Source organism: Centroberyx gerrardi, chromosome 23, assembly GCF_048128805.1.
Source record: "Centroberyx gerrardi isolate f3 chromosome 23, fCenGer3.hap1.cur.20231027, whole genome shotgun sequence".
NCBI lineage: Eukaryota > Metazoa > Chordata > Actinopteri > Beryciformes > Berycidae > Centroberyx > Centroberyx gerrardi.
In genome coordinates, this window is record NC_136019.1 from 19,448,328 (window position 1) to 19,472,610 (window position 24,283).

General features: G+C 42.8%; 1 protein-coding gene across 1 annotated transcript in view; it reads left to right on the forward strand.

Moving 5' to 3' along the window:
- sorcs2 (sortilin-related VPS10 domain containing receptor 2) overlaps positions 1 to 24,283 on the forward strand; it is a 261,561-nt gene that overhangs the window by 196,793 nt on the left and 40,485 nt on the right. The window contains exons 4-7 of the mRNA XM_078281836.1: positions 8,231 to 8,395; positions 11,489 to 11,562; positions 16,709 to 16,773; positions 20,724 to 20,842. Coding sequence (XP_078137962.1) covers positions 8,231 to 8,395; positions 11,489 to 11,562; positions 16,709 to 16,773; positions 20,724 to 20,842 — 423 coding nt within the window. The remainder of the gene's footprint in view (positions 1 to 8,230; positions 8,396 to 11,488; positions 11,563 to 16,708; positions 16,774 to 20,723; positions 20,843 to 24,283) is intronic.

A 24,283-nucleotide genomic window follows, 5' to 3' on the forward strand; every position in this document is an offset into this window, starting at 1 on the left:
GTGTACCTCTTCCTCCTCCATGTTGATCTCTAATGTGACACGCCTCGGCCTCCGTAGTAGCCTCTGACCTCTGACGTCGGCCACTGATAGCAGTGGAGATGAGAGAGCGCGCTTGAGAAACAGTTTAGAAAGGAGGACTCAATCTACATATCAAATTATTGGTAACAAATTATTGGTCACATTTCTAAATAATAAAGGCATAGGGCCTCTACTAATAATTATATATAAATAAATCGGATTTTACCGATGTATCGCGAGTTCATCCCAAATTGTATCCGGTGCACACTTTTTTAATCGGGGCAATCGCATCTTGAACTTTTATGCCGGTGCACCGATGCGAATCGGTGAATCTTACCATCCCTAATAGGCGCATAAACACACACAGGTGTATAAACACACACACAGGTGCATAAACACACACACACAGGTGTATAAACACACACAAAGGTGCATAAACACATACACAGGTGTATAAACACACAGGTGTATAAACACATACACAGGTGTATAAACACATACCCAGGTGCACACACACACACACACACACACACACAAATAGACAAATAGACATATAGGGGCACACACACACACATGCACACACACGCACAAGCTTGAGGCAGGGAGGTACAGGTTTTTTTTTTACTTTATGTAATTAAGTCTAGAATCATTGCTCAGAGGTTCCTCTCTTTCTCTCTCTCTCTCCCTCTCTCTCTCTCTCTCTCTCTTTCTCTTCTTTACTTGACACAGGAACGTAATTAAAAAAGCAGAGAAAGCCTTCCTGAGGTTTGATCATTGTCTCCATCCACTAATGGAGAGCTTAGACCTGCCGTCTATCATCGACAGCTAGAAAAAGAGAGAGAGAGAGAGACAGAGAGAGAGCGTTAGAGGATATTGGAGGATAGATGAAGATAGAGAGATCCATCAAACAGAGGGAGAGCGAGGGAGAAAAAGGGAGGGGGGGGGGTGAGAGAGGAGACAGCCGAGGCAGACAGAACATCAAACAGCTAGAGAAAATGCAAAGAAATGGAGAGATGGATCAAGGAGAGGAGGAGGAGAGAGAGACAGTGAAGGAGAAAGTGATGCACTGGGTTTCCATTCATCAAGTATTTTTATGTTTTTTTTGTGAATTATGATGTATTGAATTGGAAAGGCTGCATGGAAACGCTAAAATCCAATAAAACGTCGTCATTATCACAAACATTTTTTTTACGCTCGCTTGAAGCGGAAAAAAAGTTTTTGTGATAATGACAAGAAGAAGAAGAAGAAAGAAATTCTGCGATAAATTGTGACGGAAAGGCATTTGTTGAATAAATAATGACATAGGCTTGGATTGCACCGCGGTTTGAAAGACTCATGCTAATGGAAACACACCTAATTTTCCGTTTGATTTTTTGCGACATTTCAAAAAAATTTGAGTTTAAAATTCACTTGACAGCTGGCTGGAAACATCGCTGTGGACCAGTGGATGAAGAGACTGAGATGTAAAGAGAGAGAGAGAGAGAGGAAAGTGTATCCAAGTCCTCTCTGTCCTTTGGGAGGTGGGGTGGGAGTGGGTGGGGGGTGGGGGGAGTAGCTAGATAACAAGACTGAATCTGGGACAGGCAGTTACTACGCACGCACACACACACACACACACACACACACACACACCCTTCTTCCTGGCATCCATCCTTGCCGTCAGTCTCAGCATGACCACACACACAAAGACTCTCTCTCTCTCTCTCTCTCTCTCTGTCTCTCTGTCTCCTTCACCATGGCTTTCCTTCCTCTCTCTCTCACTTAGTTCAACTCAGTGGGTTTACTGCCACGGCTGTTTGTCAGAAACAATATTTGCCAAAGCATACGAAAATGTACATTTTCAAAAGCCAACACAAGTTCATACTGTACATTTGAACCATATTGAGATGATAAATGATTAGGTTTGAAAACACGTACTACACAATAGCACATAATCACCAATATTGCATGGTAACTCAAAGCAGTTCTAAAATTGAGAACATGTAGTTATGCAAACCATTTCAAAAGGCATATTGAATGTTGTAGTAAGCATTGTGTGTGTGAGTGTGTCTGCATATATGTATGTGTATCTGCTCACAAAAGCATACTAAATCTTTTATTGGCTTTTGGCCTGGGGTCATGTATAAAAGTTTACTCTGCCCTTTCTGTGTGTTTGTGTATGCATAAGTGTGTGAGTGACACTCTCGGTGGGAATATACCTCTTGCTGTGGCCATGAGCCAAGATGGGGGGGGGATGCGTGTTTTTTTTCGCCAGTCGCCCACCGCTGTAGTACAAATGCAATGCAGCTGCCGGGGTGGAAGCTAATATCCATAATGCACGAGGAGGCCGGCGGCTAATGCATTTGCGCTGTAGCCGAGGCCAGGGGGGAAAACGCTCTCGGACCTCTCGACTCGCTCTGTATCCGACACCTCGCAAGACAACGTGTCGCCCGTGTAGCTGCCCTGACTCCCTATCCACCCCAGCGTGTTATCATTTCTCACCTATCCCTGGGTAACACACTGCAGAGAGGTGTGTGTGTGTGTGAGGTGGCGGTGATGTCGGGCAGGAGAGGTGAGGCTTTGAATACGGTTGCCACTCTGTAGGATGCCGTACGTGGGCAAAAAAAGATCTCAACAAGTCGCTAGCGTCGAGTCTTTAAAATCTTGATTTTCATAAAAAGGAGTGGAAAACAATGGGCCAATCTGGGGTGATCGTTTCACTTGTTTTCACTGCAAATCAACTCATTTCAAGGATTTGCTTGAATCAAGTGTCCTTGTCTTGATACTCGTGGAGTGATCAGTCTTAATTAGCCTTGTTTCAAGATATTGACAGGCACACATAAAAGTGAATCTGCGCTAGAAACAAGTGCAATTATTCTTTTTTTTCCACTTGTTTTAAGAAAAACAAGTTTGTAAGACTAAATATGAGACTTGTTAAGATGGACAGATGAAATGCCACATTTATATATGTATATATAAAGTAGGATTAACTGACTGGTAGCAGTACTGTTACTTGCGTCTTCTGAAAAGAACAAAATGTGAATTTTCCAAACAATTTCAGACTTCTAAAGCGGCTACCCAGTTTGTTTACCCAACTTCCTCACTAAAGTTTCATCAAACTCAAGTCTAATCAATGTCCGTGTCTTTCATCCGTTTCAGTGTGTGTGTGTTTGCATGCATGCGTGCTCAGCTTAAAATCCATGTCGGCCTCAACGTCCCGGCCGTGAACGAACTTCCTGCGCTGTCAGGAAGTAGTGTCCTCTGTGCTCCCATGGTGCTCTGCTCTCCCAGCTCTTAATTCCCAGCGGGCCACGGCTCAATGAGCTCCCATCACACAGGCCCCCTCTCCCACTGGAAACCAAAACCCAACCAATTTACATATGTAATTGGGTGGAAAGCAATTGTGCCAGGAGCTGCTCCCTGTGAATAGCTACCATGTTTGCATATGTGTGTGTGTGTGTGTGTGTGTGTGTGTGTGTGTGTGTGTTGTCCCCAGGCAGACTCTCACGTCTCAATAAGCAAGGCATTTTACTCAGAAACCTCCCAAACACGACATATGTTGTTATGGGACACGCATTGTGCACCTATACTATCTCTGTTTGTATGTGTGTGTGCATGTGCCTCAGTGCATTTTTCATACTTTTTCGATACATGTGACATACCATGACCTATGTGCCTGTGTGTGTGTGTATTACGTACAAGCTTTCTGCATTCTCAAGGCCCGAGTGGCTTTCCTTCAGCCACGTAACCCAGGAGCTTTTCAAACCCTGCATCTGCTCAAAGTCGTGACATGCAATTCGGCGATAGCACACACCACCGTTCTTATCGTCCTCTGTCCTATAGACCTCCATGCTATTCACGCTCTCGTCGCACGCCCAGCCCTCCTCCGTGTAAGCCTTTCTGAGCCGCTAAGTAGATTTAGTTGTTTTATAACAGATTAAGACACCGATATCTTCTGATGTATGTCAACACTTCTGCAGACTTCTGAGCCCGAGCTCTGCAAAGACACACACTCTTGTCTTGTTCAAGCCTTCTAGATTAAAAAGAGACGAGTCTAATGTGCCGCACTCCTAAAGTCTCCGGGGTAGACACAGGAAGTTTAGAGTCTTCTTTTATCTGCTGTGCAACAATAGGAGCTCTGTGCCCCTCCCCCCTCCCTCCTAAAGCTTGAGTTATTACTCAGAGGAAACAGTTATGGAGTAAGAATGTATCAAAGTGCTTTGATTTTACTTGCGGTACAGGAGGAGAATTGTAGCTCCCTTTGCCCTCTTTGTTGTTCCCCCCCAAAAAGTTCACGGTCTTGTGTTTGAGTTAGTGAGTGGAGCTCAGTTTCAGCCTTGGTTTGATGATGCGGGCGCTCGCTTACAGCTTGACAACAGCGCCACTCGTAGGCGTGCAGCGTTACTGCGAGGGGAGATGATGAGAGAAGTGACAGGGTTTCTCTTTTGCCTTGAGGATGTCCGCACTTTTCCTTGCAGCATTGTACAGAATATTAGGAACCCCACAAACGTTTGGACCTTTACTCCCTCTGCTCCCTTTCATCTGCATGTCTTCTTCATCATTTAAGTGGATTTAATGGCTGAAATCAATAAGGGATCACAGCTCTTTCCTGGATTCACCTGGTCAGTCTGTTCCTAGTATTTGTCAGCTCAGTGTAAGATAAAAGTGGTGGCGTAATTCAGTTTGAACTCTCCTATCTTTTACATGCGTACGACCCTCTTTGCCCGGGTGCAGAGAGTACACCGCAAAAAATGTCCATCTTAACAAGCCATTTAGTCTCATATTCAGTCTTACAATTCAGTGGATGTTTCCAATTGTTTCTTCACCTGTTTTAGAAAATCTCTAGAAACTGTCACCATCTGGAAATAAGGCAGGACAGAATAAGGTTAAAGAAAGTGACACTTTCTGCAAGAAAATTCATGAAACACGTTGAATTGCATTGAAAACAATGAAATTACCTCACCCATCCGGCAGATTTTTTCGCTTGTTTTGAGAAAAATCACACTTCAAGACCCAATACTAGATTAGATGACTTTAAGACTGTGAAGATGGATATTTTTTTTGCACTGTTAAGACTATAACAGTAACCCAGAGCGCTGAAAACAAAGCAGGGTTAATGGTTTTTTGGATCATTTGGCTTATTCAATAGCATTCATGTGTGCCTTTCAGGCTATTTTTGGCTCTCTCTACAGGGGTCAGTGGGTCCAATGTATTTATACACAGGCTGACACACATTAAATGATTTGACTCTACTAAATAACATGATAGTTTCCATAAGGCTCAAATATTAGAGGTTCAACACACACACACAGATTCATGATGCTTGACTAATCCACTTCTCCAGATTAGTTTTGTAACATTAGTCAGGTGTTTCTAGTCTTAGTGCATGTTTCCCTTTATTTGTAGGTGATGTGGTGTGTGTGTGTGTGAGGGTCAGTGTGTGTCCTGACGATGTTCAGCTGTCAGAGCTCGACTAAGTTAAGCTGAGCGATGTCCTTTAAATGGAGACGTATTGGCAGAGGCGGGCTGACTTGATGGATGGCCCTGCCCCATATAGGGACATACAGTATGGACACATAAACACACGGGAACACATGTGCATTAGAACAGTGAGTCTCAGTCATGCGCCATCGAGGCCCAAGAGAATGAAGGCAGCGACGTCAAACCTCGTTCTGCAATTTTTTTTAAGTATATCTCATCATTGGTACTAGTTTATGGTACATTATAATCGCTCATGTGAGATAGAAACACATCATCACTTGTGCATAACAGGTTTTCATTCCAACCAAGCAGCATATCAGCTGCTGTATTGTTCAGTTGGAATGAAAACCTGCAGACTCTTGGGCCTTGATTGCACATAGTTGAGAACCACAGCAGTAAAACATATGCAAGATGCAGCGATATGGACAGGGTTGCAGGTACACACACACACACACACACACACACTCATCTCCCTTTCCACATACATACATGCTCCATCGTCTAACAGCAAGTGCCTCCTAATTATTTCCGTCGCCTAATTATGGCCGGCATTGGTAGCCTAAAGGTGAAAGAAGCAGGTTTTTGACTGGAAGGCTGTCAGTTTAAATCCCCGGAACCCACTGGAAAAACTTGTTTGGGGGAGAAACAGACGGGAAACACTCTCCCCCTACATGAGTAAATACTGCCAACGTGCCCTTGAGCAAGGCCCTGAACCCCCAACAGAGGCCATGTATGTATGTGAAGCTGGGGCTTGCTGGAAAAGTTCAGTCCACTTTTACAGGATAAATAAAAAATGAAATAAAGGAATAATAAATCAAATAAAATTCTCCTCTGCGTCCCTTTGCGCCATCTTCTCCTTCTCGTCTACCTTTACCGCTCCAGTGCTTGTCCTTGTTGGCCCTCTCTCACCTGGCAGTGTGGCAGCCAAACAAATGCTGGGGCTTTAATTGACCATGCAGCTCAGGGAAGTGTGCTTAGAACAAACAGCGCACACACACACACACACACACACCACTCTCCAGTAGTGCAGCCAGCGAGATGTGAGGCGTGTTAAACAATGCCTAATTGCAGTCGTGATGAGCATACTGAAAGAGAGTTTGTGTGTGTGTGTGTGTGTGTGCTTACTTACTACTTTGTGTGTGTCAAGGCGTAACAATTCACTTTGTATATTCCGTAATGAAGAAATGACACGACTGCTGCCTCAGAGTTCAAGCGTGGGTGTCGCTTGCCACATCTTAGAGTGAAAATGTTATAGGTTTTATCATTATAATGGAGAGCAAAGATCAAGCGAAAAATGCTATTGCTATTGCTAATGCTATTTGGAAGCCATAAATTAGACAAAAGCACACCAAGGGAGCATTCAGAACCAATGTTCCCTCTAAGCTGATAGTTTGGTGACCTACGACTAATAATTTATCACATTGACCAAATAATAATATCTTGTCAATCATAAGTCATTGCTCTACAGAAGTCTAATGGATATAACTGGAAGTTTTGGTGGCAAATGATATTAAATGGAATGGCTTAGGGTTTAGTAAATTGACACCCTGATTTCAAGCATTTAACCAGTGTTTCATATATGAAAGAACACACAAAGACAAAGCCTATCTTCTCTAAATACTCTGTACTGAATCCCACCAGGCCGGTCTGGTGTCCACTTCACTCTGTTTTTAATCTGTGAAAAATAATAGCAAGCTTGTGGCACCTCTTGTTTGGTTGAATATCTTTGTTTTTTTCAAGGACTCAGTGTAGAAGTCAGTATTATGAAAGTGAGCTACACTATGTGTTCAGTCTGAATGAAAATCATACATGACAGAAACAAAGATCTAATTGCAATTTCGCTTCTTTGATAATCTGTATCGCGTTGCATGCTTGCGTGTTTGTGCGTGCGTATGCTTAATAAGCATAATAAATTGTTGACGTAATCATTTTAAGCTGCAGTATCCATTTAATTTACTATATTCATCTCTGTGTGTCTCTTCTCTGTTTTGCATACATAAATCTAAAAGCTTGGCTACAGCATGAAACAGATGTTAATAAAGAACTCGGTTGTCAGCAAGTGCCTTTTATTACTTGGTTGACTGAAGAAACGGTAATACAAAGGTAAATTCATGTACATTTACAACCCTATAACAAATACCCTCTCTAAAGACTAGCTGCAAAGATGGTGACAACAACATGACGATGATAATAAACACCAACACCCATCAGCCTTTTGACCCTCGCTGGACAGCTTCCCACCTCTCACCGACTCCTAATGAACGCGATTGGTTCATTAATTCCTATCGATCACCCCCCTATTGGTAGCTTTACTTCTGCGTCTCCGGGACATAATTGTGATTGGTGGGCTGGCAGCGCCCGGTGTGTCCCCCCCTCCCCCGTTTAATGCGTTCACTTTATGAGCTATAAAACTCCGAATAGATAATCAATACGGTGTCGCCACGGTCTAAGCACCGTGTAAGGTTGATGGAAAGTTCTTCTAGCCCCGAGAGTGGCCTTGAATAAATGTGCGTGTGCGTGGGCAGGCATGCATCTGTGTTCCATCAGTTTTAGCATTTGCAGTGAAATGAATATATGCACAAGTATTGATATGAGGAGGGAAAGCGTCTTTGCGCGTCTTGCGCAGACTGCTGACGGGGCTGCAATGCTGCGAATGCTGTCGAATACGTTTCAGGACATTACCCTCTGACCGTTCAACCTCTGACCTCCTCCTCTATCTCCTTCCCCTTCTCTCTCTTTCTCTCTGTTTCAGGTGGTGCTGGTGAGTTCGTCCATAAACGAGCGGGACCAGATGCTGTTCATCAGCACCGACGAGGGTTCGTCCTTCCAGCGGCAGCCCATCTCCTTCACCCCTGACTCGCTGATCTTCCACCCCAAGGACGAGGACAAGCTCCTGGCCTACTGCAAGGAGGGAAGGGTGGGTACCATGGTGCTCCAAAAACACAAAAAATACAAGCTGGAATGTGTTGATTCTGTATGAACAAGAAGACAGTATTGAAGTTACACCAGCGGAAACTGCACAGGGTTCTGCTGTCAGTGCAGTAATGCATTAAATTTCAATTTGAACACACACCAGGAGGACATGAACCTCAAAGAAAACTTGATGTGTGATTTACCATACAACGATATAGCTGCAGGGCAAATTGTCCTATACAAGTGAACAAGAGTAATGCAGCATTGGCCAAATCCAGATATACACTCTTTGATATTAAATTTTGCATTTACCTTTGAAAATATGTATGATTTTACAATTTCACTTAGCTTTCGGCTGGAAACTCTTTGAAATCTTTGAGTTGAAAGACTGGAAACATAAAAGAGTGTGCGTCTGGATTTGGCCAGTGTTACATTACAACCTACACTGGCAACAACAAATGGAAGGTTTTGATCCAAAACACTAGAAACACTTTTTCTATCTTGATTTCAACAATATAATTTCAAAAACATAAATGATTATATCCTAAAACACAAATTGAGGATATCTCATTTTGGAATGAAAAATACTACACAAAGGCAATTATTTTTCTTATAATATTTCATATTAGAGGGTTGGAATTAGTGAGTGCATGTTTGGTTGTCCTTTCACCATCTACTCTAGCCAACCTTGCTCTTGTGTTTTGACAAATCCAAGGAGGTTTTTCAGGTGCATGTTAATGAGCACACATGCACGCTGCTACAGTACATGATAGTTACACTACAGGGCTCTCCATGTCATACACTGGTGTTTTCCATCCAGCCCTCTCTGCTAGAACCTGGAGATAATTGCTTCCACTGTCACGAGAAGCCGGTCCGGCCCCAGCAAACATGGCGACCAAGGAATCATGACGCTCTCCTATGTATCACTTATGTCTTCTTGCCGGAGGCACTGAGATTGTTCGGTTGATTAGACATTCTAGCCAACAGCGCTGTATAAGAAGAGCGTCAACACTAAGCCAATGGGCTCGGTATGTGACCAGCAATTGTCATGTTAGCTTAGCATACAAACTGATTGTAGAAGAAAACACAAAATACACAGTCATATCAGTCAAAGGTATTATATTTTGACAACAATAAATTGTTACCACATTAATTTTGAGAACAAACGAGACCATCGCAGAGAAGATTGACAGCCTCTATTGGCCTCTACATTGAATTTTACATTGTGTAATACCGGGTCAGATTTGGCGGGAAATCTGCTGGATTGCTTTACGGCACAAAACAGGAAGAGGGTGCTGTTCTTCCAGAGCAAACAGAGCTAAAGCTTTCAGAGTTTCCGGCAATGGCAGATGGTGGAAGGAGTGGAAGGCAGAGGGAAAAATCTCTTCCAACATTTGACAATAATATAATGACGTTTAAAAATGCTACACACAGCACCTTTAAAATTGCTTGTCTTCTTACACCATAGCTTTCAAATGGGACCAAACGCTACAAAACCAGGCTCATTTAAATTCACAGACCCATTCTACATCTGAAAAGTTAACTAATTTAATTTAAACTAAAATTAGTTTTCTATGCTATAGCAAAAGCATGATTAATGTTAGTGTCCAAGATGTAATTATACAATTGTATTGTTGTAGCAAAATCATTGAAATGATTGCACAATGGAAGTAAGGATAAAGTCAAAGAATATTTTCGACCTAACACCTTGAATGAACCGAGGGTCATTTAAATTTAAAGGCGACCTATTTTACATCAGGGAAAGCTTGATCAAAATGCACTTCTTTGATTCAATAATTAATAATTCGAACTAAATAACTAATTAACCTGTATTAAGCAGCATTCGTTCATTCATTCATTCATTAGCCTATGAAAAACAAAAATACTATCAAAACAAAAAAGCCAACAAAAAAGATAAATCATTGTGCCTGTTTTCTCATGTTGGGTCACAAATGCACTCACACACACACACACACACACACACACACGGAAAGTGTGTTGTAAAGTGAGAGACAGAGAGAGATGGAAATGTGGCATGAGGTCCAATAGTTGTATAGCCTCTTCATAACTCCTAGCATATGGGGGGGCAACTCCTCTACTTCAATAATTTACACTTAATTAAACAAGAAATTCAATTAGGTTTTAATCTGTTCCATATGGGCAGGCTGCAGATGGAAGCGAGGAATCCATTCTAACAAAACAAAAAAAATCATTTAGCTGCAGAATGATGGGAGACCCCCATAACAGCACGTGGAAATTAGGAGGGTTTGGGAGGGCAAGCTGATTCGGGAAGTGGAGAGAGATTTTAATCAAGGTCGGCTGTAAGCTTCTCTTTTTCTACAGCTGCAGTTGTGCACTTAGAATGTGTTTTGGGCTGCAGGGGTGTGTGTGTGTGTGTGTGTGTGTGATCATCGATGATTAATATTTCTACTTTTGTTTGACCCTGAGAGGCGTTTTTATGAACAGGACATAGACAGGATGCGGCTGTCTTAACAACTGAAACCCTGTCAATGAAACGCATTGAAAAAGTGTTTTCATTCCGCTGCTTCATAAATGTGTGTGTATGTGTGTGTGTGTGTGTGTGTGTGTGTGTGTGTGTATGGTATAGAGGAATTTTTGCACGCTTTGTGGCGAAATCCTTTTCTCTGCTCAGAAGTGCTTTTCAAACACCGAGGATACCTTGTGCGTAGGAATCAATAGATTTTCATTATGGGCGCGATCAATGGCGTACAAGCTCGCCCAACTAAATGCACACACACACACATACCATACCCATAAACACACACTCACTCTTGTTGCTCATAAAATATTAGGCATACACGTGCGCACACATACTGGAACACACACCAAAGCTTCTATGATTAATAATTAATTGAGCTCAGTCTTAACTTGGTGAACCATGAAATTCAGTGGTTCGACTGGGTGAACCTGACATTCTTTTTCCAAATAGACCTCAGATTTACCGTCCTTTGTAAAGGATACGGCTGGTAATATACCTCTCCAACAATTTAGCCATACAGATAACTTTCATATTTAATATTGCATGCTGTGGCCGTGTGTTTGTCTAATTGTGGTCTTTTCTTTTTCTTGTGTGCAGCTCTTTGTTTCCACGGATCTGGGACGGAAGTGGACTTTGCTTCAGGAACGAGTGACCAAGGACAGAGTCTTCTGGTCAGTCATCGCTTTATTTGCTTATCAGTGACAAAGAGTGAATAGTGGTGTATAGACACACACACACACACACACACACACACACACACACACAAGTTTAAATCCTCAACCTTGGCCAGCCAGAGGAATTTCTGATATTTTATTCCAGTTTCCATGGGCCTCTTTTTCGAAAACATGTGACCCAATATGGAAATGCAAGGCACACTGAGGGAGTTATTTTTTGCTTTGATTTCACAGATTATTGATCTTTGCATTGAGAGCTTTCAAAATGGTATGTTACATAATAGGGGGCCAATCAAAAACCCAATCAAAGTGCTCAAAAAAGCTTTTTCTAATGTAAAATGGGTTTTCTGTAAAGGTCAGTGGGTTCATGCCGTTTCGTCACAAATATTATTTGACTTCATCCTTGATCCCCTTGTGCTATCATTTCCACAGTTTTTGCTTCAACAATAAAATTCTATCTATGGCATTTATGTCTCAGATACTAATATAAATCAGTTTTATCTTTTGAAATAGCATAGAAACACTTGGTCATGAGGTTTGTGCGGAACCTTTTTATAGACGAGTCTCCTGATATTTTTTCTGGTTCTAGCGGGACAGAAAGCACCCACAGTAGGAGAAAGTATATGGTTTTCTGCCACATATGTGATATTTCACGCCTTGAGCTCTATCTCTTCCCCTCCCTGCGTCCTTTCCTCTCGCTCTACTGCCTTGCTCTCATCACTCTCCTTTTCCTTTTATCTTGTATCTCTCCCTCTCCTTTTCTCTCTCTCCCCCTGTCTCTCTCTTTCTGTCCTTCATTCCATTCTCTCTCCTCCGATTTCTCCATCCGCCACTTTCACCTTCTCTGTCCTCTCACTTCTCCCCAACTTTTTCCCCTCTTTCTCCTTACTTCTTTCTGAACCTTCTCTCTCTCCATTCAGAACAGGTTTACCAAAGCATCTAAATTCTCTCTCTCTCTCTCTCTCTCTCTATCTCTGAGCCTATACTCTGAAGGTCATGAGGGCATTACAAGCTACCGTTAGTTTGTGTTTCCTCTTACCGCTGATAGTAAATGAGCTGGTTTGGAGGCCCAGACAACTCTGATTTATACCACCGACTCCAGCACACAAATCATCCACACTCTGTGCTGTAAAAAATGAGAGAGGGAGGGAGAGAGAGAGAGAGAGAGAGAGAGAGAGAGAGAGAGAGAGAGAGAGGAGGGAGGGGGGAAGAAACACAGGGGGAGAGAGAAAGCCTTAAGTGCTTCCTACTCCAGACTAAAGTTACATACTTAAGATCAGACTTGGGATCAGAGTGTGCAACCTAGACCATGACCCTGTAAGCAGAAAGTCTATCCTTAATCTGATCCCATATCGCGGTTTAACCGCTCTTCTCACATCTGGAATCCATTTTTCCAAGATAAAGGGCAGTCTTAATTATGCATGTTCTGGCCACCGCTATATCTAGGAAGTAGAAGATCAAATTATTATTATTATACAACGTGTATTTAATCCTTGCTACTATGAAATAGAATCGCATACTGGTATATTTTATTTGGCCCGGATAAAATTGTCCGCAGCAAATGTGCACTCAGGTATTCGGGCCTCCACAGAATGTTATGACCTGCAATGGCAATACCTAGAAAAAGCGTGCATGTGCATGTACAGACCTGTGCATACATGTGCTGGCATGTCTGTAAGTGTGTATATGTGTGTGTGGTCAGGGAGGACAGGATTAGCATGTAGTTGGCTCTGGTTTTAGCCTTGCCTGTGGCCTAACAGTCATAAAAGCAGCAACTGAACAGTGGTCTGGCAGCCAATGCACATAAATCACATTAAAAAAATCACATTAAAACCAATGCTCTATCGGGGTGGTCCGGCCAAATCTGTGTGTCGGTGGTCTTTGTAGGACCTTGTTTTCGTAATCCTTTCGCTGTAAAGTTTTGCTGCACAGCGTCACATTGAATGGGGTAGAAACAGCATTTTTTGAAACTGAACTGGCATTGCACCAGACGGAGGGCCATTGATGGAAAAAGCAAACATTTGAAAATAGGTGATAAAAAAAAGTGATGTTGTGAAAGCATGCGAATAAAAGCGTAATAGAATGGCAGTGAAACCGGAGCTGGGATAGAGGAGAATTCCAATCCGCAGAGGATGTTTTTTCAGTACATTGCGCTTCCTCCTCCTTGTCCTCTAAATCGATTCCTCTCTCTTGATGTCCTTTTATTTATCAATCCCCCTACTTCTCTATCGCTCATGTCTAGCTTTCATTATACCTTCCCCAGTTCCCTTTCCCCCCAGCTACCTTCTCTCCCTGTCTACTCTCATTTCCTTGATAGCGGGAGAAGGAAATCCCACACACTTAGACTCTGACGAAGGTCTAACTGGACCAAAACATTCCTGGAATTAATAAATGGTGTGTGCAAGTGCAGACTGCTCCTCCACCTTCAGTCTTGGGCATTTACATTTCAGACATGTAGCAGACACTCCTATCCAGAGCGACTTGAAGGTAGGGGTTCAGTGTCTTGCTCAAGGACACTTCGGCAGGACACATGGAACCTGTTACCTTTGGTTACGAATGTTCTCTCTAACCACTAGGTCATCCTGCCATCCCTCCTAGATACATTTAGTGTATTGATGAGTTTTTTTCGTGTCCTTCCCTTTCTCTATCTCTTTCCTCTTTTCAGCCTGGCCTCGTCCACAATATGACACTATATGTTGTTTGTTTAGGTTTCAAATACGACCAATGTTTGCACTCTACTGACTGACGAACTCTTTGCGTGAATAATGACACTATCATCATTCCGATTGCCCTTACTGGTAGCGGACTGGCCTGAGCCCGTCCTCGTTGGTCTTTCTATTTTTCGTAAACAAACGACTGAAAACCAATTGCTTCACTGATCACGGAAGATCGGTATTCATTTTCATGCATGTATTTTCACGCATCATTTCACCACAAGATAAAAACTGGAGCTAGCAACAAATGCCTAAACAAACTTCCTCCAGATGTAGAAAAGTCTGGTAAACTTACAAACTGCATAGATTTGTCTCAGTTCCAACTTTTTTGATTGCAATAACTTGCCGTCTCACAGCATCCAATGTGAAATCATGACAAGCAGACAGGCAACCAATTTCTGTCTACATTAAGGGGAACTATGTTGGAATTTCAGTTGCTTTCAGAAGCCCGAAGAAGCCCGAACCATCGTCCTAAACTGTCATTTGGACAGGAGATCTTGTAGCCATTTCTTTGATCCTCTTCTCTCTTCACCCTCTCCTTCCCTTCCTCCCTTTGTCCCACCATGATGTTGGTTTTGTCAGCCGCTATTAGCAATTAGATCAGTAAAGCGCACTTACGGGTCGCCTGAATTTTTGTTGGTTTCGTTGGCCACTTGGGGAGCTAGACCAATAAAATGCTGATAGGGGTTGCGTGAAATTCAGTTGTTTTTCTTGGCCACTAAGGGAACTAGACCAGTAAAACGCTCATGTGGGTCACTTGTTTTACAATTGGTTTCGTTGGCCGCTAGGGGAATTGACGAGTAAAACGCTCATACAGGTCGCTTCAAGAATCCTGAACCATCGTCCTAAACTGTCGTTTGGACAGGACATCTTGTAGCCGTTTCTTTGATCCTTCTCTCTCTTCCCTCTTTCCTCTCTTCTTGCCTTCCTCCCCTCGTCCCACCATGGCCTGCTAATTGCTCGTAAAGTCTCTTTATAGGGAAAGTAACGAGGGTTTAAATCTCCACTCTATCTTTACGGGGCTGGGGAAATTTCACAGACTGCACTTCGCACTCCTAATCAGATGAACTGCTTAGTTTACTGCTCACTGAAGGGCAGACAGAAGACAGTGTACTGTAGTATATGGCGATGCACTTCCAAGGAGGAATGGAGGGGTATAAAGATTTTGGAGGTTTCTATGTATGCTGGGCTATAGGCTAGAATAGATTTGAGTGCACTTTCCAGGAAGAGCTGAAGTGTGCATGTTTTCTGAGGTATCTGTGTATGCAAAGGGACCAAAGAGTATTCAGAGGGCAGCTTTGCGTATACTGTATATTTCTACATGTATACTACATGTACTGTGTATCTGCATGTATATTTGTATGCTGTGATCTACAACTTTAAGTACTCTATGCTTACACTGCAAAAAATGTTGAGGTTTTTAATCTAGTATTGAAGTCATAAAGATCCAGTGCAGTGATTTCAACTCAGTCAGGAAAAGTCTGATGTTGAGTTCTAACACAATGAGCATCATTTTTTCAGTTATTGATGGTTAGACGGTACAAAGTTTGTAGGACTGAATGAGAGCTTAACCTTCCCTATGATTGTGCCATCCATGGCATGTCAATATTTTTATCTCTGAGGAACAAATATCCAGTGTTGGAACTTCTGCACCCAGCATGGAGGCACAGAGATTTGGGATAATTTGGCAAGTAGCTGTCTGGCAATTGTCTGACTATGGGAGACCTACTTAACTATGCATATTGTCAACCAATCAGAGCATTCATTACAACCTGGGTGTAGGTGACATCATTTACACCAGGAAGTAGATTGGAATTCTAAATCTGTTTGATTCTGTTTGACAACCAGAGGGAGAGTTTTTCAAAGGACACCAGTTAAATTTCCACAAAACTTTATTAAAACATTAAAAGGTTTGTTTTGTTAAATTATACCATGAAGTTATGAAATGCAATTCTCATTGCACTGGACCTTTAAAATCTTGTTTTTCTCAAAACAAGTGGCAAAATCTGCCTTATTCTCCTTTGTTTCAAGATAGTGACACTTGTTTCCAGAAAATCCCTGGAACAAATGAAGCTGCAATCGAAACAAATGGCATTTTTTCACCCCATCAGAAGAATGTTTCATTTTCTTTAAGAAAAATAAGATTTTAAGATAAGATAAGATAAGAGATACGATATCACTTATCCCCTTGGGGAAATTCGGGAAAGACCAAAGACCAAATGACATTCACTTCACAATGACACACTTTCAACATTCAAGATTTCATTTTCTGCAACATACCAAAGTCCTGTACCATTATGTACCTTGTGTAACATGCAAAGTCGGTGTAATGTGAGGACCATGTATCCGCAAAGTCTAATTCCTCATGAAATGTACCTGGCCAACAAATATGATCCCGATGATTCATCTAATATCTTTCTCTGTTCCAGGTCTGTATCTGGTGTGGATGTGGACCCTGACCTGGTGCACATGGAGATGCAGGATACAAGCGGAGGTAACAGTGACAGTCCATTTACTAGTTTACCGACGATGACACGGTTGACACTGGGCTGTTATCCACTTGGCTTCCTGAATATCCATTCCACCAGAGTTAACACCCGCAAATCTCTTTTCACTTCGCTCCATCTATCCCCTCTTGCCTTACACTTGTCTCCCTTTTTCTCTCACTGCCTTAAAAAAAATCCATCTCAACAAATCATTTAGTCTAATATTGATTCTTAAAATCTTGTTTTCCTTACAACAAGTCCAAAAATCTGCCAGTGGGGTGAGGTAATTCCACTTGTTTCCAATGCAGCTTTACCTGTTTTGAGAATTTTCTTGAATGTAGTGACAATAGCATCAAGATAATGATATATGATTCAAGTAAATTCTTGAAACAAGTTGCAACTGGAATTAGGTGAAATTATCTAACCCCATTTTTTTCACTTGTTTTATGAAAAATATGAATTTAAGACTCCAGACTAAATGACTTGCTAAGAAGAGGTTAAAGTGTTCTTTCTCCTTCATGACTGTACTAGTCCTAACATAGCCTCAGTGTAAATGCAGGTAATAGGGGAGATGATTGGTTGACCTTGCTGTGGGGGGGGGGGGGGGGGGGGTCAAGGGGGGAATTAATGGGTAAGTTAAGGAGGAGAGCCAGGGGCCCCCCGGGGCCCCACCAGCAAATCTGGATTATCATATCAGCAGACTGACAGACAGAGAGGTTAGCGCTTAACTCCCCACCAAGGGCCAAGAGGGTAATAGAGGTAGTGTGTGTGTGTGTGTGTGTGTGTGTGTGTGGTCCACCCCCCCTCACAAACATATGAGGGGTGAAGAGTAGGGTGGGGTGGAGTAGGGAGTGTTTATATGTGTGTGTGTGTGTGTGTGTGTGTGTGTGTGTGTGCACATGTATGTGTCCAGAATGCTGATCCACAACTGGACCCCACCTCCTCGGGTCTCCCAACCCATAATCCCCCACTCCAAATAACACCGAGCAGGAAAAGTCACAGCAAAGCGACGGGTAGCGAAGGGCAAAACGAAGGACAGGTTTTTATTTGTTGTATTACACTCCATTTCTCCATGAACCTTCCCTCTGGAAAAAGACCAAACACCCCTTAAAAAGTTGAAGAAAAATCCCTCGAGGAAACATGCAGTCTTACCCTCCCCCCCCCCCACCCCACCCCCCCCACCCCCCCCCCCACACACACACACACACACACATACAGATAGATGCTGTCTGCAATGTGAAAGCTGTCATCCCGAACAAGGCTGCCTGTGTTTGTGGAGGGTGAACCGGAGAGGCTGTCTGTCTGGGCCAGCTGCCCAGGCATAAGAGCTCTTCCTGGGGCTAGGCAGCGCCACATGGTCCTCCTCCTCCTCCTTCTCCTTCTCATTCTCTTCCTCCTCCTCCTCCTCCTCCTCCTCCTCCTCCTCCTTGCTTCCGTGCCCGGATAGATAGATAGGCGAGGGGGGCCGGAGCGATCAGGCATGCCAAGCCAATCTGTTCGCCCTGTACCCCCCCTGTCACACATGGCACCGCCAAGGTTAAACGATGGCATGCTACAAAGAAGGGCACAGAGTTGCAGGAGTCTCAATCGAGGGTGAGGAACCAGGCCTGGGCAGTGCCAGGGGCTTGCCGGGGGGGTACTGTACCCAGGATCGGTGGCTGACGAGTGGGACGGGAAATTGGGGGGGGGGGCGGGTGGTCGATTGATGGATGAGCCATGTGTACAGGGAGGCTGGCAGGATGTGTCTTTGTGTGTGTGTGACATTAGGGAGATTGATGTGCAGGAAAGCGCGAGTGTACCTTGTTCATGCACGGGTACACACAGGTATGCACACACACACACACACTCATAAGTTCACACCTTGCTGGTAGGCCCTATAGAGAGACAGATAGGGACATACACATGCAAACAGGCACACACATCTCCACTAAGAGCTATCCAATATTCCCCATAGTGTAGGAATTCAAATTATAGGCACCATAAGTTTATATGTTTAACATTCAGCATAATCAAATAAATTATTCAAAGCTTTCTTCGCCCTTGTCGGTTTATTTCACAAGTCACTATTTACTATTTAACATTTTCCTTGTCATGTACCACCTCAGTCACACAGATGGAGTGTGTGTATGTGTGTGTAGGTGTAGGTGTGCGGGGACAGCAAGTGGCATGAAGAAGTGTATGTGCCACAAGTTGGAATTGAACGCTTAGCCCAATCTAATAGGTTTTTAATGAGTTCTCTGCCGTATGCGGCTTTGATTAAATGTCCGGGCATTTCAATAAATTAGCCAGTCCATTTGTTAGGCCCAGAAACCCCTTTGCACAAAGGAGAAGCAGACAGAGAGAATAGAGTCAGAAAAGAGGGTTAACTCTGTGGTATGAAATTGATATGAAATTCACCTTGGAGTTTGATGCAAGTTGCTGTGGTGTTTCTGCACTGCACTTCCCAGAGATCACCTGTCAATCAAACAGTGTGGTCGGGACTGTGACATCTTTTTCCTTGGATTTTCTGTTGATGCAGTTTGAGTTTCTCTTTTCTTTGTCTGTTCAGCCATGGTGGCTATCGCCGCTTATGCTAACTACCCAGTTCTTCTTCTTCTGTTTATTTCAAACAAACCGGAAACGTAAAACACATCACTACCCGTGTGGCAGGGGATTTTTCCCAGGATAGAACTACCAGACACTATTAAAGTTAGGGTTAAGGGGTTAGGGAATGAACAGAGTCAATTGAAGGTCACCGCAACTATTGTAATACAAACTTGTGTGTGCGCATGCATTGCTGACACTGGGACTCGCTTCTGAACTAACAAACTCGAGTGTGTATGCGCGCCGGCTTGTGTATGCGAGTTTGTGTGCGTGAGCATTTTCTCTATTGCCAGCTTGTCACCTCTGGGAGGAGAGTAACGGCTGAATTTCAGCAGCCGATGTTGCTGATGCAGCTGCTGGTTGAAATTCAATACGGGGTAGGCTTTGCAACAGGCGCTAACCTCCCTGCGCGTCTCTCCGAGGATAATCCCCTCCGGCCATTTGGACGGCGGAGCAGCCATACGTCTGCAGGGAAGCTGTCACATCTTATAGAGTTTAGAGAATTATGTCTCTATGTCTCTCTTCTGCTACTTTTCTCCCTCATCCTTCATTTTCTCTCTTTCCTCCCGTCTCTCGCTTCCTTTTTTTCTGCATCTCCCTCCAATTCTGTCTGTCGTTCTGCTGGTTGGGCTCAATTGTGGATGCACAGCTTGTTTTGGCCAAACTGCCTAATGAGATTTCCAATTTCTCTCTCTCTGTCCCTCATACTTAAAAAAACACATGATCAAATAAGGCCATGTACAACAGTCTGGCATACATTTCAAAATATAAGTAATATATAGTTATGACTCCTGGGATGAGCTTTAAAAATGTAACAAAATATATTTAGGAGTAATTTATGCGTATGCTAGGATGAGCCAATATATTAGTACATATATTCAGCAATATATTATCTAGGGATTAGCTCATATATTTCAATATAAAAGTAAATATATTTTGAATTAATATTTCCTGAAATAAGCTATTTATAATGTAATGAAATGTAATGTATGTATAATATATCTAGGTAAAATAATTCAAAATATAGGTAAATATACTTTTAAACATTGTAAATACCTTTAAACATATTCCATGTCAAATGTATTTCTGCACCATGTATGTAAATACATGGAAATGAATATATGAAATTGGCCAATTTTGTAATATTGACATACATTTCCTCTGTATATTCTACCTTTATGGTTATATATGTACATATATGGTTAAAAGATCCAGTTTTATATGTGTGCTTCCCATATGTCAACTTTTAGGATTTGTGTTATATGCTGTTAACATGCAAACAAATCTGTTTGCTTGGGTCATGGGTCATTCTACAGCTTGTCACCACTTTTTTAATATATTTTTCTTCTCTATTTGTTAATGTGTGTCGCTGCAGGCTACCTGTATGTCACCTGCCTCATCCAGAACTGCTCGGACAAAATGGTGACGGCTCAATTCCTGGGCAAGATTGACCACAACTCGCTGTCGGTGCAGGACGACTACATATTTGTCAAGGTAAACGTCGCCCCAGAAGGGGAGACGGATGGGAGGGATGGCAAGTTATTCTTCAAATCTTTTGGTGGAATCAAAATGGTTTCTTTTCCTGTTTCAGAAACTGAGTCTCTATAACTCACTATCACATCCGTACAGTTCAGATCTTTTGTTTTATAAACGATTTGTGTCTTATGCCCCATCTATGTCCATACAACTTTACTCAGGCCCTTATCAGTAGGCCCTTAAAGAGCCTGAATAAGTCTTAAAATCAATTATCTGAATTTAAGTGTTTAAGTTAAAACGCCTTGAATACAGTTACCATGCAACGACAGGTTTCTTTGTGCCGCATGTCCACTCTTAGATGAATATAGAACAGCAATAGTAGTACAATCTGCATCCTATCTGCTTCACTAAACACAGTTGGACTTTGTGTCATTTAATTAATTTCCTTGTGTCCTTTTTCTTATTCTGCCCCTTTATAGTTTAAGAACTTTCATTAGCTGTGTTCCATCAGAAACAGGCTGGTTTTGACAGCTTTGTTTCTTCATGTTGGTTGGTCTTAAATTCAATTCCAGGTCGGGTTAAACAGGTTGAAGAACTCTTACAGGTTCAAAGTGAAGCATTTTTAAACTTTAAAATCATATAATTGTCAAATGATATGAAGAGAAAACGTGTGATACCATGGTATAATTCCATCTCACACCAGTAAGAGTAACTAAACCAAACCCAAATCGTTGAAAAGTAGGGTACTGAACTGATTATTTGTTATTGGCTGATCTTAGGTGCCAGGTGATGTCACCCTCTATAGAGTACAACAGGTGGTGACATCACCTGGCACCAAAAACCAGCCAATAGCAGATGGCGAGTTCAGTACCCTACAGAACCACAGATTTGGATTTGGGGTTTAGTTACTCTTTAAAATGAAGTCCACATTTCCCATAAACCTTGATGTTTCCTATCACAAAGAGAATCTTTGCTTCTTCTTTCGTTGTCTTTACTGGAGAGGATCAACATGTTGGAAGTGATTTTTCCATCGGCCTTTCACTCCTTCCATCATCTGCCATTGCCAGAAACTCTGAAAGCTTTCTCTCTGTTTGCTCTGGAAGAACAGCGCCCTCTTCCTGTTTTGTGCCATAAAGCAATCCAGCAGATTTCCCGCCAAATCCGACCCCTTGTCACACAATGTAAAATGCAGCGTAGAGGCCAGTAGAGGCTGCCAATCTTCTCAGCAAAGGTCTCGTTTGTTTACGGTAATTATACTAATATCTTACAATTAACATGGTAATCATTAAATTATCACTACGCATTTCACCTTTAAATTTGTCATTCTGAAACCGGTAGATCCCCTTTTATTCTCATTCAGTATTTGTGTATGCGGCGTATCTGTCGGTGTATCTATTCAATTGCGGCTGTGTTTGGACAGACTAAGTGAGGCTGCAGCTCTGCCGTCGCTTTCTGTCTTCCTCACTGATAAACTCCGCCACCCAGATAACATACAGTACTGTAGGGTTGAAATGGAAATGAATTGCTATTCGGGACAGTGTACAGAATTAATCTTGCCTTGTCTATAATTGACTTGCCACGCAGTACAGTACTGTACACTCTGTGGAGGCCAAGAGCTGAATCCCATTTGCATGTGATAACAGCAGAATATACATGAGCTGCTATAGTATGGCAGAATCCCTATAGTGGGCTGGAACAGGCGTATCCTGTGTGTGTGTGTGTGTGTGTGTGTGTCTATATGCATGTGTGTATACATGCATGCGTATGTGTGTGTGTGTGTGCACATGTGTGTAAGTATGTGCACATTTGTCTGTGGTTTATGTGTCTGTGTATGTGTGTGTGGGCCCACACAAGATTGTACAAGGAATTGCATGTGTGTGAATTGCATGTGTGTGTGTGTGTGTGTGTGTGTGTGTGTGTGTGTGTGTCTGCACGTGTGTGTGTGTGGGGAGGTAGATGCTTGGGCGTTCGTTTGTGTGTAAGTATGTGTGTTGGTTTGTTCATGTGTATGTGTGCGTGTACGTGTGTGTGCATGCCTGAGTGTGTGCAGGTGTGCGTGTGTGTGGTGTGTGTGAAAGGTAGAGGAATTAAAAACCTCATTAGGCAGCAAGGCTGATGCAGGTTCAGCATTAACAATAGACTGGACCATTATCCTCAGGGGATTATCCTTCCAGTACTCCCAGTATTACTGACTCACTGGGATCAGACGTATGAACAGATGTGAACACACACACACACACACACACACACACACACATAGACATAGTGTAAATAATTTCCCATACACACAAAAAAAATGGTCAATGTAGCACCTACACAGCACTGATAGAAATAAGCCAGCCCAGGAATATAAACACACACACACACACACACACACACACACACACACACACAGTATGGTATCTGTTCTCGCCAGTGGTAGAGCCAGGCCCTTGGGGTGCTTATCGGATGTTAAGGCGGTATTGAAATATGCAGAGTCAGAGCTACAGTAAGAAAGCAGTGTTAGCGTTGGCACCCACACACACTGCGCGCACACACACACACACACACACACACACACTCCATCTCATCCCACCGCGCCAACTATTCTTTGGAAAGCTATTCCTTTTTGAAAACACAGTCGATAGCACTTCCTTCAGGGACCCGCATTTGAAAAATGCTTTTCATTGTTTCATCACTTTTTCATCACTGTTCAGCATAAAGAAAAAAAAAAAAAGAAAGAAAAAGTTGTGCTAGTCTGCCCCTTTCAATCACGAGAGATCGCTGTAATCTCGGCTCAGTCTGAACCGCCGATGATAGAGGCTTGGATATGTGGAGTGATGAGAGCAAGACAGAAAGGAAGAGGGGGAAAAAAAAAAGCAACGCTTTTCCTGCTAAGCCAAAAATAGAAGCGCCAAATACAAAGCTTTCATACGTATTCGGATGCTGAAAGCGAGAAAAAACAGCACTTCTAAGAGTTTCAGCACGGCTCAGCTTACAAGAAAGGGAAACAGTGACAGGTAGTGTGTTTCATAAAGTGGTTTGCCAGCAATTGAGCCCATCACTTGGGATATGCCACATTCGACTCCTGTTTAAATCACTGTCAGTCGCTCAGGCTTGTTTTTTTTCCACCTTTGCTAAAACGTAACCTCAGCTGTTTGGGTATTCTGGTTCAGCGCCTCGCGAGTTTTCTGATCGGCTGAGCTTTCTCAGCGTGGGGGCCGGCGTGATTCGGCCTTTTTTTTACCCGCAAGTCCCGGTTGTGAGGCGAATGCCAAGGTCTGTGTAGCGCGAGGGAGGGGTATTTCCTTTTTTTTTTTTGTTGCGTTTACCTTTCAGCTTGCTATGAGTCACCGACAGCAGATGGTGAACCGCACACCTCGACTTCACCGCCAGTGAGCTGCACATCGGTGGATGTTGGCTAGACTCATTTTTGTCTTGATTGTACCGCTGGAACGAATGCTCTCTCTCTCTCTCTCT